Raw genomic sequence first — 14493 nt, 5'->3', positions numbered from 1 at the left:
TTGCGACGCCATTTTTACCTAATTTTGCAACAAAAAGTACCCAGAAATGTACCTAAACAAACGCCATTTTGTTATGACGTCATTAAAAGTCACGTGACATGAGGATCGTCTTCCTCCATTTAGCCTTACGCGTTAAAGTGAGCTCACTTTAGCGGCGTACGGGACAGCACTTTGGGAGAGCTTCGCTACGGTAGCTAGTTTGGCTCTGTACAAACTGAGTAAGATATATGCAGTAATAAAAATTCTGACATGACTATTTCAGAAAAGGCTAAAACAACCAACACATTTCAACGGTGCGGAAATGACAAGGGAATAACGAACGAAAAGTATTTATTTCCGCCCATAGCTGGCGCCTAAATCTGCAATCTCCGTGATGTAGGATAATCGCGAGACAGCTCGACGTCCCGGTGCAGACAAAACTTTCTTGCACTTTGAGTTGCCCCGGTATTGGAGTTTCTATAAATAATTTTATTCTCTTAACATTTCTATCAATTCTCAACCCGGTAGAGGTCAATTTAAACTTAGACCTACGCGAACATATGTTCTCGTGTGGCCCGCTTTTGTCATGTGTCAAATTTTGTCGCTTTTGTCAAATTCAGAACAAATTACAGCAGAATCTTGAATAAAGCTGCAAGTAAAATCAAGCGCCGCGGAAAAAAAAATGTCTTCATGACGATATCTTGTCAATATCCTTTTACTGACGTTTGACCGCCGAAAGTCGTCTGGATGTTGCAAGGATATCCTCAAATGATATCAGACATTGTGATTATTTGTGGACATCATATGGATATCAGTGGTTGTCTGGGTGTGGTTGCTTGGGCTGCTTTTCAGCCACGAATCCTCCAATTCTGATCTGCCTTTTCCAGTATCGATATAGTTCTACACTATTGGTGTCTTCGGCTGACATGCACTGTCTCCGTGCCGGTGCGCAGGACGCGACGTCAAATACTACACGAGTGGCACGAGCCGAACGTGCGAAACAATCGCAGAATGCCGTTGCCTCCGAGACCTCCGATGATCTCAGAGGCTATTCCTACGAGCGGCCGACGCCAACGAGCGCAGTCAAGTTTGTACAATTAGCAACAGCCTCTTCAGAACAGTGCAGTATACTGCGCTTGTAACAGGCGTTGATAGAATCAGCGGGAAACGCGGGACCCACGAGCCTGCTCGTGAGATACTGCGATTAATTATGGGGGCGCAGGTTTGTAAGACGCCACACCAAGGCGCTATGCTTGCCGGTTGCGATGCATACGCCTTTAGAGCTTCAGCTAGAGTAACTTCCGAAAATATCAGCAAGTGAGTCTCAATCCACTAAGCGCCCCGCATACGTTGGCAAAAAGTACGATGTTATAAAGTGCACGCATGCCGGATGAACAGCATATGCCGTTTGCTGCAAGAGGTAAGGCAGAACTTAAAAATTGACAAACCTTTAATTTCCTCATAACGGAAGGCACATGGCTCGCCAGCCGGTGGCTGCGTGATTGCAGCGCGAATAAATGCATTGCAACTGCTATGATTTCAACATTTCTTTAAAATGTGCCCACTTGTAATGTTTCGTCCGTTTTTCCTCTTCGTCGATGCGGCGTCAACCAACGAGCGTGAACAGCGTCGTCTGCACGACGGGATTGCGCCACGCTCCACCGTCGGTCTCCACGGTGGCGCGCACGCGTGTCGTGCTCGTCCCACCCGATTGTACGGCACTGCACGAGTGGCATCCAGCCGAACGTGGGGCACCGCACGAGTGCGTAGAAAACTCCACGAGTGCCGTCAGCCGAAGACACCATATGTTTCTTTTCCATTGAATTCATCCCATTTTTAACTTCCGCGTTTTTAACCTGTCGTTTAATGCTCTTTCTTTCTCCGTCCTCATGACCTGCATACTTACTGGTTAGTTTTCTAGTTCTTTTCCGCCACTGTGAGTCAACTCGCTTTCTGTATAAACATTTAAATACCTTAGCTGCCCACGTGTTATCGTCCAATTTCCTCAGGCGTTCTTCATATAGTATTTTACTCTTATGGTGTCTTCGGCTGACACGCACTGCCTCCGTGCCGGTGAGCAGGAAGTGACGTGAAATACTACACGAGTGGCACATCTTCTTGCACATCAGCTGAACGTGCGAAACACTCGCAGAGTGCCGTTTCTCTTTCTGCCGTCTGTTAACCGAGGCCTCCGAGACCTGCGATGATCTCAGAGGCTATTCCTACGAGCGGCCGACGCCAACGAGCGCAGTCAACACAGCCTCTTCAGAACAGTGCTCAGTACCGCACTTGTAACAGGCGTTGATAGAATCGGCGGGAAACGCGGGACCTACGAGCCTGCTCGTGAGATACTGCGATTAATTATGGGGGCGCAGGTTTGTAAGACACCACACCAAGGCGTTATGCTTGCCGGTTTCGATGCATACGCCTTTGCAGCTTCAGCTAGAGTAACTTTTGAAAATATCAGCAGGTGATTCTCAATCCACTAAGCGCCCCACATTGTCGCTTTATTGATATCCTTTAACTTGTGCATACGTTGGCAAAAAGTACGATGTTGTAAAGTGCAGACATGCCGGATGAACAGCATATGCCGTTCGCTGCAAGAGCTAAGGCAGAACTTGCAAGACAAAAAATATTGACAAACCTTTAATTTTCTCATAAGGGAAGGCACATGGCTCGCCGGCCGGTGGCTGCGTGATTGCAGCGCGAATAAATGCATTGCAGCCGCTATAATATTCAACATTTCTATAAAATGTGCCCACTTGTAATGCTTCGTCCGTTTTTCCTCTTCGTCGATGCTGCGTCAACCAACGAGCGTGAACAGCGTCGTCTGCTAACGCGCGCTGCACGACGGGATTGCACCGCGCTCCACCGTCGGTCTCCACGGTGGCGCGGTGGCGCGGTGGCGCGCACGCGTGTAGGGTGCCTCGATGCGCGCGCGCTCCGTAGAGGGGGCGCGCGCGCATCGAGGCACCCTACACGCGTGGCGTGCTCGTCCCACCCGAATGTACGGCACTGCACGAGTGGCACCCAGCCGAACGTGGGGCACCGCACGAGTGCGTAGAAAACTCCACGAGTGCCGTCAGCCGAAGACACCATTAGCTTCCCGTGCTTCGAACGATGCCCAGCCCATATCCCCTTGTACTGCCTCGTTTGTGGTTTTGCCGTGGACACCAACGTTACGTTGGTGGGCACCTAGTGCTGATCTTCCAACACTTGGAGGAAGGAAAATTTCTCTTCGTTCCTCCATGTTCCAACAGCTCTCTGATTTACATAGAGTTTCTATGCTGATTTACGTCTAATCTCGACTGAACTTCTGCCCTTAAGCTGGATGGATGGATAGGAGCGCCCCCTTTGAAACGGGGTGGTGGCAATTGCCACCATGCTCAGCTTTTCTTTCTTTATTATTTTTTTGTTTACTGTGTTGGCAAGCGTGGTCATCTGACAGCGCCGCCTCACGGCGGAGGCACGTTCTACGGTCCCTGACGCTGCAGGCTTGTTCATCAGGCGTTTTGAATGTTTTTGTAGTTTTGTTGTTTTGTGCTGAAAAAGCGACGTTGCCCCTCGCAGCCAATAAGGCGCAAGCACTTTTGCTTTTGCTTGTATTTGTCCTTTTGCTGTCGTTTCCGTCCATCTTTGTACTGACGTCATCTCGGGATGACGGCGAGCTGTGTGTAGCGCTGCGGTTTTGGGAATCGAACGGTTCTATGCTCGATCAAGTTTTCCCGTAGGTCCAGCGAGCGTAAGATAGATGGCAATGGCTAGCGCGGCTGGCTCATCGAGGGCCGAATTTATTGTCGGTGGAAAATTTAAATTGGTTCGCAAAGTCGGAAGTGGTTCCTTTGGGGACATCTACCTGGGAATCAACATGGTGAATGGCGAGGTCAGTACGCAAGTACTACATAATTAGGGTTAAGTCTATGTGTTGTTTTGATATGTTTCGAGACGTTTACGTTCATTAATTGTGTATCCGCTTTCTGTGCCCGCCTTACGGTTTGAAAGTGCTTGGAAATGTGTGAGCGCATTTCTTGGCCTGACGCGTAGCGTCGTCCGCCAAGTGATCGTTGCGTTCTGTGCAACCTACTCGCCTCACTGCGAAAATTGCAGGAGGTAGCAGTCAAAATGGAGTCCACCAAGGCGAGGCATCCACAGCTGCTGTACGAAAGTAAGCTGTACAAGATTTTGCAAGGCCATGAAGGAATACCCCACACAAGGTACTACTATGTTGTTCGCAGTTGATCCACATTTGCAAACAAGTGTAGGCCATCATTAAGGGGCTTGCTTGGCAAATTGCTCATGTTTTGCTAAAAAGAACGGCGCTCCTCAAGTATTTCCCTGTTAGATCAGCATTGAGGTCATAGCATGTCTTTTCAGAGTGCTTTAACTCTAATTTCCCCGCGCATGCATTATTTTTTTGCCTTGGGGGACGTGCTTTCCTGTTCAAGCGTTTTCCTCGCGCAGCACAGTAATGAACTGCACATTTTCAGGTGGTTCGGCACCGAACGAGATTACAATGTCCTTGTGATGGACCTCCTGGGCCCCAGCCTGGAAGACTTGTTCAACTTTTGTTCCAGACGCTTTACTATGAAGACAGTGCTAATGCTGTTCGATCAGGCAAGGAAGCTTTTCCTATGTGGGGCCTTCAGACGTAAAATTTCTTGAAAGGATGTGGCATCATGGTGCATCAGCACTGATATTGGGGTGTGAAACTTCCTTGTTCTATATTGCTCATCTTTTGCTTCCTTCCCCGCAGTTGGCTGGTAATTTGTGCTTGTGACTATATGCATGGTGTCGTGTTCACCAGCCAGAAGTTTGTGCATCTCCGTTTGCGCCAACAAGGCAGATGTGGCCACAGAACTGCATGCCATCCCCTTGAGACCGGCTTAGCCCGTGTGTGTTGCCTTCCTCAGATTTTCAGAGTGGTGAACTTTGGATGGGATTGAAGCAAGGGGGTGTACCAGGGTCGAGGCAGCATAGGATGGGTTGGTTGGGGGGCCAGGTCAGATTGGCAAAGGAGGAAGCAGCTGAAAGAAAGCACTGACCGAGGGGAGAGTGTAGATAACATTGACAAAATTGCACCACCCTGACAGCATTGCCGCTGCATTCTTAGACATGATAGCTCTCTCCGAGAGGTTGCTTTAATTTTGTACATTTTCACCCCTATGTAATGATGTAGGAGAGGAATGGTCACTATTTTTTGATAAATTGTCGACTTTCTTGCTGTTAAGGTATGAAGCCACTTTTTAAACTTGCCGTTTTTTATAAAATTCAGTTTTTCAAATTTCGTTCCATCAAAATGCAGATTCATTCTTGAATAAACTGCGACAAATTGTATTTGCATTTAACACAGTTACAGAGTTGTACCACTTGCGCATCTCGCAAAATCTAAACTAAAATTTTTCGAGGGGAATAAAAACCTAATTTTTGCAGCTTCAGTTATTTTTTCTTATCATTTTTCAATGTAGACTTACAATAACCGTTCTTTGCAATCTATGTGTATTTTTATTTGCATTTAATAACTGAAACCCTCACAAAAGCGGCACAAGATGTTCGGAACAAACTGGATGGTGTTATGTCACGATACCAACACTGAAGTTTGGTTTGTATGATGGCATGTGTCATTTCGACAGTGGTAACAGAGACACTGCAGACGTTGTGAAGCACATTTGTACCAAACCTGGTCTGCACACAGAAGGGGACACAGCGCTGTGTGTGTCCCCTTTTTGTGGTGCTTCAAGAAGCGTCTGCCCTTGTCAACAGAAAGCGTGCCTGAGATATAATCCTTGTCATTTGCTGATGCTGCAAGAAAAATAAGTGAGCTGCCTCACAAGCAAAATCAAAGAGCTGCACATATATAACAGGACTTTGGTTTATGGCGTTTATAGTTATTCCTTTATCTTGCCATTCCCAACTTTATTTCTGTAAAAGATTTTTTATTGTATGCTTATTCATTATATATCTTCAAGGTGTTGGTACGCTGTACTTAAACCACGGTGTAAGAATCGTGACAGATTGTGTTTGCTCCTCCTTGCGCTTCTCTTGAATGCGGACAGATGGCGCCGGGGTCTTGCCTGGACGCCCAGTTGCCACGGCCTGTATGTGTGCTTCGTTAACTGCGTCCGACACTGAGTAGGCTACTTCGTGTTTTACTTGCTGGGACTGCATGCATGAATGGGTGATCTCTGCGATCCTTGCAAAGTTTTTTTGTTCATCCGCAAGAATGCTGAGAGCATAGTTAACTGTACTGACTCTTAAATATAAACGGTCGGCCGCAGCGCGCACGCTCCCACATTTGGCTCAAAGAGCCTGCATTCAAGACAATGCGCCGACGCTGTGACATGATGCCCGCGCCATGTAGAGAACGTGCTTAACTTGGCCCAACTGGGGTATTTTATGTGCAGAGAAACCCCAAGGGCGTTTCCGCCCGATAGCCTCCGCAGCCAGGAGTTCTTGTGGCGGGTTGCGAAACGCCTCCAGCAAGGAAACCAAGTGTGCATTTATGATGTTTTAATGGCAAATGCAGTGCACGTCTAGCTACGCGAAAATAGTGGAAATTCCCCTGGCGTTACTCCTGCCAAGCTCATCTTTTATGCCGACGCCAACAATGCTAAGCTGGGTTGTCTCCCCCAAAGAAAGACCGGTGTGCACACGCAGAGGTAAAATATTTACGCGACCCTGAATTGGGATTGGAGATTGTCAGTTGAGAATAATTCCAGCGACTTGGTGACCTCAATAACATTGGGCGACAAAAATCTCCATCGACCATTCTAGGGTAGTGTAAATTATGCAGCTGCATACTTGTTATAAATATTACTGGCATGTCTTCATTGCCAGCGTGTCTTCCGCCTTTAATACCACCATGTTTTGTGGCACCAAAGTGTACAGCGGGTGGGAACTGGCCCCGAGGTCACCGAAGGAAATTAAATGCTCCGCTGCCGCGGCATGTCGCATCTAGTGTGTCTCTGTAGATGCAAAAAGTGGCTTCCTCCACATGGAAACAGTAGTAGCTTCAATTATTTCATTCGCTTACCTCGTGACCTTCAGAATTTTAGGCCTGAGGAAAGGGGCCCAGAAACACAATCTTAGTTGATCACATACAGGGAGTTACAATGGTGCTGTTAGCGTCGGTAATACCGCGTATATTCCGTTGTTTAATATTTTAATGTCCTCCCAAAAACAAATTCATGGCTCTGATGGTGTCCCCACACAGTGGCGGGTTTTAGCAGCGGATATGACATCAGCTAGCGCGAGCTGGTGATTGGACAAACAGTAAATATTTTGCAAATTGTGTGAATAAATAGAGACACATTTTGTCACCTGTCGATGTTGTATATTAGATCAACAAAAACAACTTGTTTGTCTTAGATAAAAGCCCTGCAAAGCAAGTAAAGTAAATATACACCACCAGGGGCTCTGGCATGGAAACGACACTGCCAGTCTCAGCTAGAACGAGTTACAGAGAGCAGGCAACCATGGAGTGCAAACTTCCGCGACGTGCTCTGGCGGGCTGTTTTGATTGGTTGCGCCAGGTGCCGTCATTGGGAGAGCGAAATAGGAGTGGGAAGCCCCGCCAAAATCGAGTTGAGGGCAGCATTTTGTTTGCTTGTATTTTGAAATTTCTTCATTGAATAACTCCCGTTCCTGTGCATCGATTCCTGTGATTGTTTTTGAGTCAGCGTCTGTGTGACATAAAGAATCCACCTGAGGTATCCCCCCGAGCAGTGTTTCGCAGCCCCTTTAAGGACCAGGAAGCCCGACTGCTGAGCCGGAGAACTATAATGCTGGCTGCGGCAGCTGCGAAAAGGTTCCCGTGTGATGTGAAGAATGTGGTCTAAATTTGGAGCCCTCCAATGCGACATCCATTAATACCCATATGGCGCTTCCGGAAGTTAAACAGCACAGTTGGCATTATTAGTTCAATTGAGGCCTGAATAGCCATCCTATGGAACAAATTTATTACTACAAGTATGCCCTTTCTGAGAGATATGATTGCGTATTTTCACTAGATTAAGCACAAAACACAATCGCCACTCGCTGGGCTCCTTTTGCATTGTCTAGAGGCAAGACCGTGGCAGCCACTGCGCCCGTCTATTTGGACGATGCACTGGAGCCTCCACCATTCTTTTCCCGAGACTGCTTCGTCATGATTGCATTCATGTGCTTGCAATGCTGCCCCATACGGACGTAATAGTGGAGAAGATGTGCGGTTACTTCTTCCTTGTGATCAGCACGTGGGGAAGTCAGTGTGTATGTATCAATCACTGCGTCTATGGTGTTCCTGTACACCGTGTGGCAGTCTGCATATTCAATAGAAAGCCTCTCTGTTTGCTTCAGGAGATAAAATATGTTCCAGTTAGGATGGGCAAGACCTCCTCTGGTCTTCACATTTGTGAGAGCTGCTTCAGCGCAAGAGTTATTTTTTACGCTGAAGACCGATGAGCATGTAGAGCAACTGCTTACTTTTTGCATATTTTTGCACAAAAAACCGGTTACATAGTACAGAATGCAGTCCGTAACTTGCCCTCCGCCCAATTTGGAACGAAAAACACAGCCTAAAATGGCGCTGAAAGCCGGGCACGCTGCTCGGCCGTGTCCGCAAGCGAAAGGACCCGTGCCGCTGCAGTCAGCGCATGTACTAGAGGGCGAACGAGATCTGTGCGCGCTGTCCGCCGCGGCGGGTGGTCAGTGTCAACACCTAAATTATTCTTACACCATTGCTTAAACACAAGGGCTTACAACAAAGAACAGGAAGACGAGACAGGCAACATGCGCGAACTTTCAAGTGTTTGTTAGTAATGCTGCTCTCCATATATAAGCACATACAAAGAGCAAATATACAAAACGGATGAAAAACAAGATGGGAAGTGCAATTCACGAAACCTTAATCTCGCTCTGCGTTAGCACTAACGATGGGTCACTTCACTGGCTCATGCCATTGCGTATCACCGCAATGCTTGGGACGATGTGTAGTTGCCCTTAAGGTCACGTGAGGCATGAAAAAACCTGTAGTACTACATACGCCGATGTGTAGTGCTTCAAGAGCTGGAATGGTAACAAACAACATATCAGCAGTTATATTGCCGTTTCTTTCATGTCTTATGTGACCTACACATCGTAGCCATCGTTTGGCTGATGAAACCTAAACAGCGTCAAAAAGTAGTTCAATTAATGTTGCGGTTGTAGGCGAATATCACGCGGTGATCCATGTGTTAACACATCCTTTAAAAGAAGGAAACACGCAAGCAAAAGAGTGCTAGGGTTTTTAAACCGGGTGGACATATGCAAGCTTGTGTTTAGCCTGGTTGGTTCATTGTTTTGCTTTGCTGGGTTATCTGGCAGCAATATTATATTAGTTGAAGAAGGGTACGAAGTGCAATGCACAGCGTGCGAGTGTGTTGCAGTTTAACACGAGGCGTGTTGTTCTCTTTCGCAGTGCCAAAAACTGGCGATATAGTTTGACTGGAATGGCTGCTGAGTCGGCAGAAGTTCTGGACTGCAAAGGGTTAGGCCTGACTGTGTATGGTGTATGCCATAGAGTTAATATAACCCACTCTAGAGGGAAAGCTGCCCATTGCGCCCATGCGTACCAGTGGGCAACGCATGAACGCCGCCATGATTCAACGGTTTGTGTCTGCTGCCAGCTGTTTACACACTTGCTAAATCTGGACAAAGAACAGAGTTGGAACCTGGCAACGTAATCCATGGGACGATGGCGGCATGCAGAGTAGCTCTCGACTGCTCTAAACATGCTGTAAACAACGGGAAAATCATCGCGTTTGGGTTATTTTCAATGATTCCTTGATTGATTGATTGATTACAAACATCTTTATTTCTTCAATATTCTCAGAACATGTGGGTGAGCCGCCTAGTCCGGTAGTCCACTGGCTGCTGCTGCTGCGCTGGCCCTCCCCACCAGCCAGTGCTGACGGTCAGGATCATCGCTGAGCAGAATAGCCTCCCACTGCTCCTCCGAGGGGTTGGGAATGGGGTCAACTAAGGGATTATATTGGCATGCCCACACCATATGGTAGAGGTTAGCTACCGCTCCGCAATGTGGACACTGCGGAGAGTATAGTGTAGGGTACCACTGGTGTAATTTAGCTGGTGTTGGGTATGTGTTGGTTTGTAGTCTCCTAAGGGTGTTCTCTTCTAACTTATTGAGGGATTTGTGTGGTGTTGGGTACTCCTTTCTGGCTGTTCTGTATGGCGCAAGATTGTCAGCATACACTGCTAAACCTATTAGGTCGCGGCACCCTTCATGGTGATCAGGGGGAGACGCCCGGTATAGAAGAGCTCGGGCATGCCTGTGGGCGGCTTCGTTTCCTCCTGGTAGTTCCAGGTGACCGGGGAACCAGATGACTGAGACTTGGTTGGGTGGATGCTTAATCAGCAATGACAACCCTGACTTGTGAATTAATCCGTTATTGAAGTTGCGACAGGCGTTCTGGGAATCGGTGAGCACAACTCGGTTGGGGTTAGATGCTACAGCCAATGCAATAACTGCCGCCTCTGCGTGAGTGGGGTTAGATGTTTTCACCGAGGCGCAGTTCACCATCGACCCTGAAGGCGTTGAGACCGCAATAGTCATGACTCCATTCTTTGGTCCTGCTGCGTCCACGTAAAGGGTGTTAATTTGCTTGTCCCATTTCTTCTGCAGGGCTTCCCCTCTTGCTTTCCTCCTCTCGATGTTATATGCGGGATGCATATTCCGCGGAATAGGGTGCACGTTGATGCGTCTTCTCACATCGCGTGGGACCTCTTCCCTTTGGTCAATTGTATAGGGCTGATTAACATGGAATATTATCGAGCAGTTCTCTGCCGGGTTTTGTAAGTGCAAGCCTATTGAGTTGTGAGAGCCATTGTGCTTCCCACATCTCTTTGAGGGTATTATGTACTCCTAGAGCCATGAGCTTTTCCTTAAAACAGTGCAAAAGACAAGGACACAGAAAGAAAAGACACACAGAGCGCTGACTTACGACTAAATTTATTCATGAAATTACATGTATATATAGACATGGCAAGGTGCGCGAGAGGCGGCAAACAGATATAATGCCCGTTCTTTTCCAACTAGCCTGCACGTCTACCCTTGTAAGCTTTATTTCCAATGGTATGCAGTGTCGCATACCGACTGTACTGTCTTCTTTGAAGGCAAGTACCGCGATAGTGATGCGCTTGGAGTGTATTTCGTTCGTATAGTACGCGGGATTTTGCATGTCCTCTGTTGCCAAGTGCAAGTCGTTCAGCATTTTGTTATATTAAATTTCCAAGGTTTGTTTATCTTTCTCCTTCGCCGAGGAAGACGGTGCCGTCTTTTCTGGCACGGGAGGAGCTCTTAATGGGATTTTTCGTATGCATCTCCCATAGCTTAAGCAACCTGAAATCAGGTTCGAAAGCAGAAGTTTAAAACCCAAACTGCGAGAGCATTTACTCAGTTTACTCGTGAACATGTGCACAATCGTCCGATATTAAAAGAAATGACCACAATCAGTATGCTAAAGATTAAAAAATGTGTTTAAAACATTGAAAATACGCGTAAGAGTGGTTATTTTCTCTGGCGCAGTTTTCCGAATTGTGCCCACCCCTGATGCGAGAGAAAACTGTGCTGGCCACAAGAGTGAGAGGGCGTCCACGGTGGTGTGGACCGCTTTGCTAGCTTTGTGCTGACATATTTTTATGTAATTTAATTAATTTATTTTTTAAAAACGAAGCCTTTGAAACATATTGCTGCCTCAGTACACAGCTGGGGTACTCTGACTTGCTGTCTCGCCAGATGGGCTGCAGTGTGCTTTAACATGCGCCCGTTGCATACTCAACTTTTGTAAGCACTCAACTAAATTAATGGGTAGAATGGCTTAACAATAAAAAAACAAACTTTCTTCTACTTGAAAGGTGATCTGTGCCCACTGAATTGAAGAATGGCAGCAAGAGGGAGGCATAAGTGAGCAAATTGCAAGACGAGGTAGAACACGAAAAGGAAACCTTCTGATGTGCACGATGCTAGCGTGGCACAAGAAGACAGTGTGCAATATCGCATGGTAGCCCAAGAACTGTCAAGTTGAACTCATTTCTAGCTGTAAAGGTGCCTGTGCAAAAATGTAGTAGCTTGCCAGTGCACAAAACTGCAAACATTGCACAGAAAGTAGTGGAACATTGTTGTAATATATCATTTATAGGAGGCCTCACTTAATGCTGATAATCTGCTGGAAACACGAGCACTGGCATGGTGCTTGACATTGCTCGCACATGGTTTATCCTCTTGAAGTTGGCGTGTGGGCATGGCAGCGGTGGAATGCCTCGCCTCGTGGCAGTTTTTTGGACTCAGCCTGAAGCACAGTATTCTATAGCCACTGTATTATACTTTCACTGAACTGTTTAGATGCAGGGTCGGCAGATTCTTTACTGAAATTGTGCAAAATAGATTGGTAGTCGCATATGTACCTCTCAACACCTTTTGCTATTGGCTAACCTTCCAGGCAATGGGCGAAATTTTCTGCAGAACCTGAACAACGATGATTTGGCAGTGTGCAGCTCATTGTGTGGCATGTCACCTCAAATAATTGTCACATGCGGTTAGTGTGTTCGTTCATGCTGAATATTAAAATAAACAATTCACAAAGCATATTGAGCATGTGATCTTCGCTTGGGTTTTTTTTTAACAAAACCAACACACCTCTTCTTTGGCACCATGAGAGGTGGCACAACTGGATGAGAGATTTACTGCTGCCCCTCCTGGCACAGATGTGATGGCTCTGTGAACCATTTTGCTCTAAGGAAGTGGTCTCTCATCACGCATTGTCCCAAACCAGTGCTGCGGGCCCTCCTCGCCTGCGGAGAAGTTGTTACATAGGCTGGGGAATGGAGAGAGCCCTGAGGCTTTTCCCTCCCTTGTTCACCGCGTGCATGCATGCAGCAGAAGCTTGTACGCAGACTGCAGCAGCCAAAATTGCCAGCGGCCCAGTTCAGTGCACATGAAACCTCAATCCTCTGTTCTACGAGCACAGTTCAGTGTCCAACATGCTGGCACCCTTTATGATTGAAAGGTGCTTCAAAATGGATGTTTTTGTGCTCCAAAAATTGTTCCAGAACTTGGAATGGCTGTACCACCACTGCATGATAGAAACAAGAACCTCTGGTGTTACCGAAAAGTGCGCTTGCTGTTCATGGAAGCGAAACGCTGTGCTGTGTGATGTCAGTGCATGTTCCCCGTGAAATTATTCCGGAGATCTTAACTACGGCACCTCATTCTCCCTTTCTTCTTTCACCCCAACCTTTATTCCTTCCTTTCGGGTGCCCACCGAGGTATGTGATACAGTTACTGTGTCATTTCCTCACCTCAAAACCCTTTTTCATGTCGTTCCCGGGCTTGAGCCGAGCTTATGCAGCTCAAGAGCCGGGCCAAGTAGGTGAGGTTCTTTGAGTGGGTCTGCCCTGATAAAAAAAAAAAGTTAAGGCCAGACTACAATGCACACACCCGGGAACAAAAAAAAACGTAAGCGTCCACTGTAGTACTCGAGATCTCACCATTCGCTAGTTATTGCCGAGAATCGGACAGTCGTCGTTTCAGCAGCAAACATTGGAACTCTGCACATACGAGCCGTGTAGGAGGCGCTACCAGAGGCAACCCGAAATTCGATCAAAGGATCTGACAGCAGCTCATTACAGCTGCGAAGGGACCATGTTTGATTGGTTGGGCTCCTCGGATTTTGTTTATGCGCCACAACACCCAACAGAATAAGGCAAACAGCTACACAAGATCCTTCACCAGAGCAGTCATCTGCTTCCAGAGATGATATCTTCCCTCATCTGTCAACAACGTGAAAATAGCTGAGTGGAAGAAACGTCATCGCGTCCACCTGCCACTCATGTCCACTCGCACACCCACCCACATCCACTCTCGTGCGATATGGGTGTGTGTGCCGACCTGTTCCTTTTTTTCCCTAGTGAAGCAAATAGCTCTAGTCTATTCACAGTTTCATTGGTTTTGTGGGGACTTGTCCTGCTCTGTCCCCTTGGGTTTGCTTCTCCGCGATGCGTTCTCCCTTGTTACTTTAACTAACAAGGGAGGGCTTCTGTGTCGCAGTGACGCTACTGTGAGACATGGCGCGATTGTTGTGGGCACGGATCCCTCCTTGGCTCAGGAACTTTCATAGACGAACGTCTCATAGCTCTGGTATCAATAAGTCGGAAGAGTGTCGTCTCCGACTGCTCTAAACCATGACATACACTCGCCGTCAAAAGTAAATGGAAGGCGACTTTGTCAAAAAAATTTAATTTCTTTAAATCTAAAGCATAATGGTGCACAGTGCAATTCGCACAGTCACAATTAGTCGTATTCAGGGATGCATGAATTGAGGGAGCAATGATCAGATTTTTTCGTTAATATTGCCTTCCATTCACTTTTGACGGCACCTGTACTTATACTGAACGCTATTGACCCGGAAATCATTTCCGGCACATTGCAAATTCTTTGTTAAAAAACATATTTCTGCTTTAAGAACCATACCTATTTTATAT

The 14493-nt window shown here is 47.0% G+C and overlaps 1 protein-coding gene across 2 annotated transcripts in view; it reads left to right on the top strand.

Annotated features, from left to right (window-relative positions):
• Window positions 1-3463: 3463 nt before the first annotated feature.
• CkIalpha (Casein kinase Ialpha) overlaps window positions 3464-14493 on the top strand; it is a 58813-nt gene continuing 47783 nt past the window's right edge. The window contains exons 1-3 of one of the 2 annotated variants that reach the window (XM_089578138.1): window positions 3479-3862; window positions 4087-4193; window positions 4467-4593. In XM_089578138.1, the coding sequence (XP_089434264.1) occupies window positions 3731-3862; window positions 4087-4193; window positions 4467-4593 (366 nt within the window). In that variant the 5' untranslated portion in view covers window positions 3479-3730. Of the gene's footprint in view, window positions 3863-4086; window positions 4194-4466; window positions 4594-14493 lie in introns of both variants that reach the window. The other variant, XM_089578139.1, reaches the window with a different exon arrangement.

Source organism: Amblyomma mixtum, chromosome 3 (assembly GCF_055824585.1).
Source record: "Amblyomma mixtum isolate Tamu chromosome 3, ASM5582458v1, whole genome shotgun sequence".
NCBI lineage: Eukaryota > Metazoa > Arthropoda > Arachnida > Ixodida > Ixodidae > Amblyomma > Amblyomma mixtum.
Note: the sequence above shows the minus strand (reverse complement) of the source record. Positions and strands in the feature narration are given on the sequence as shown.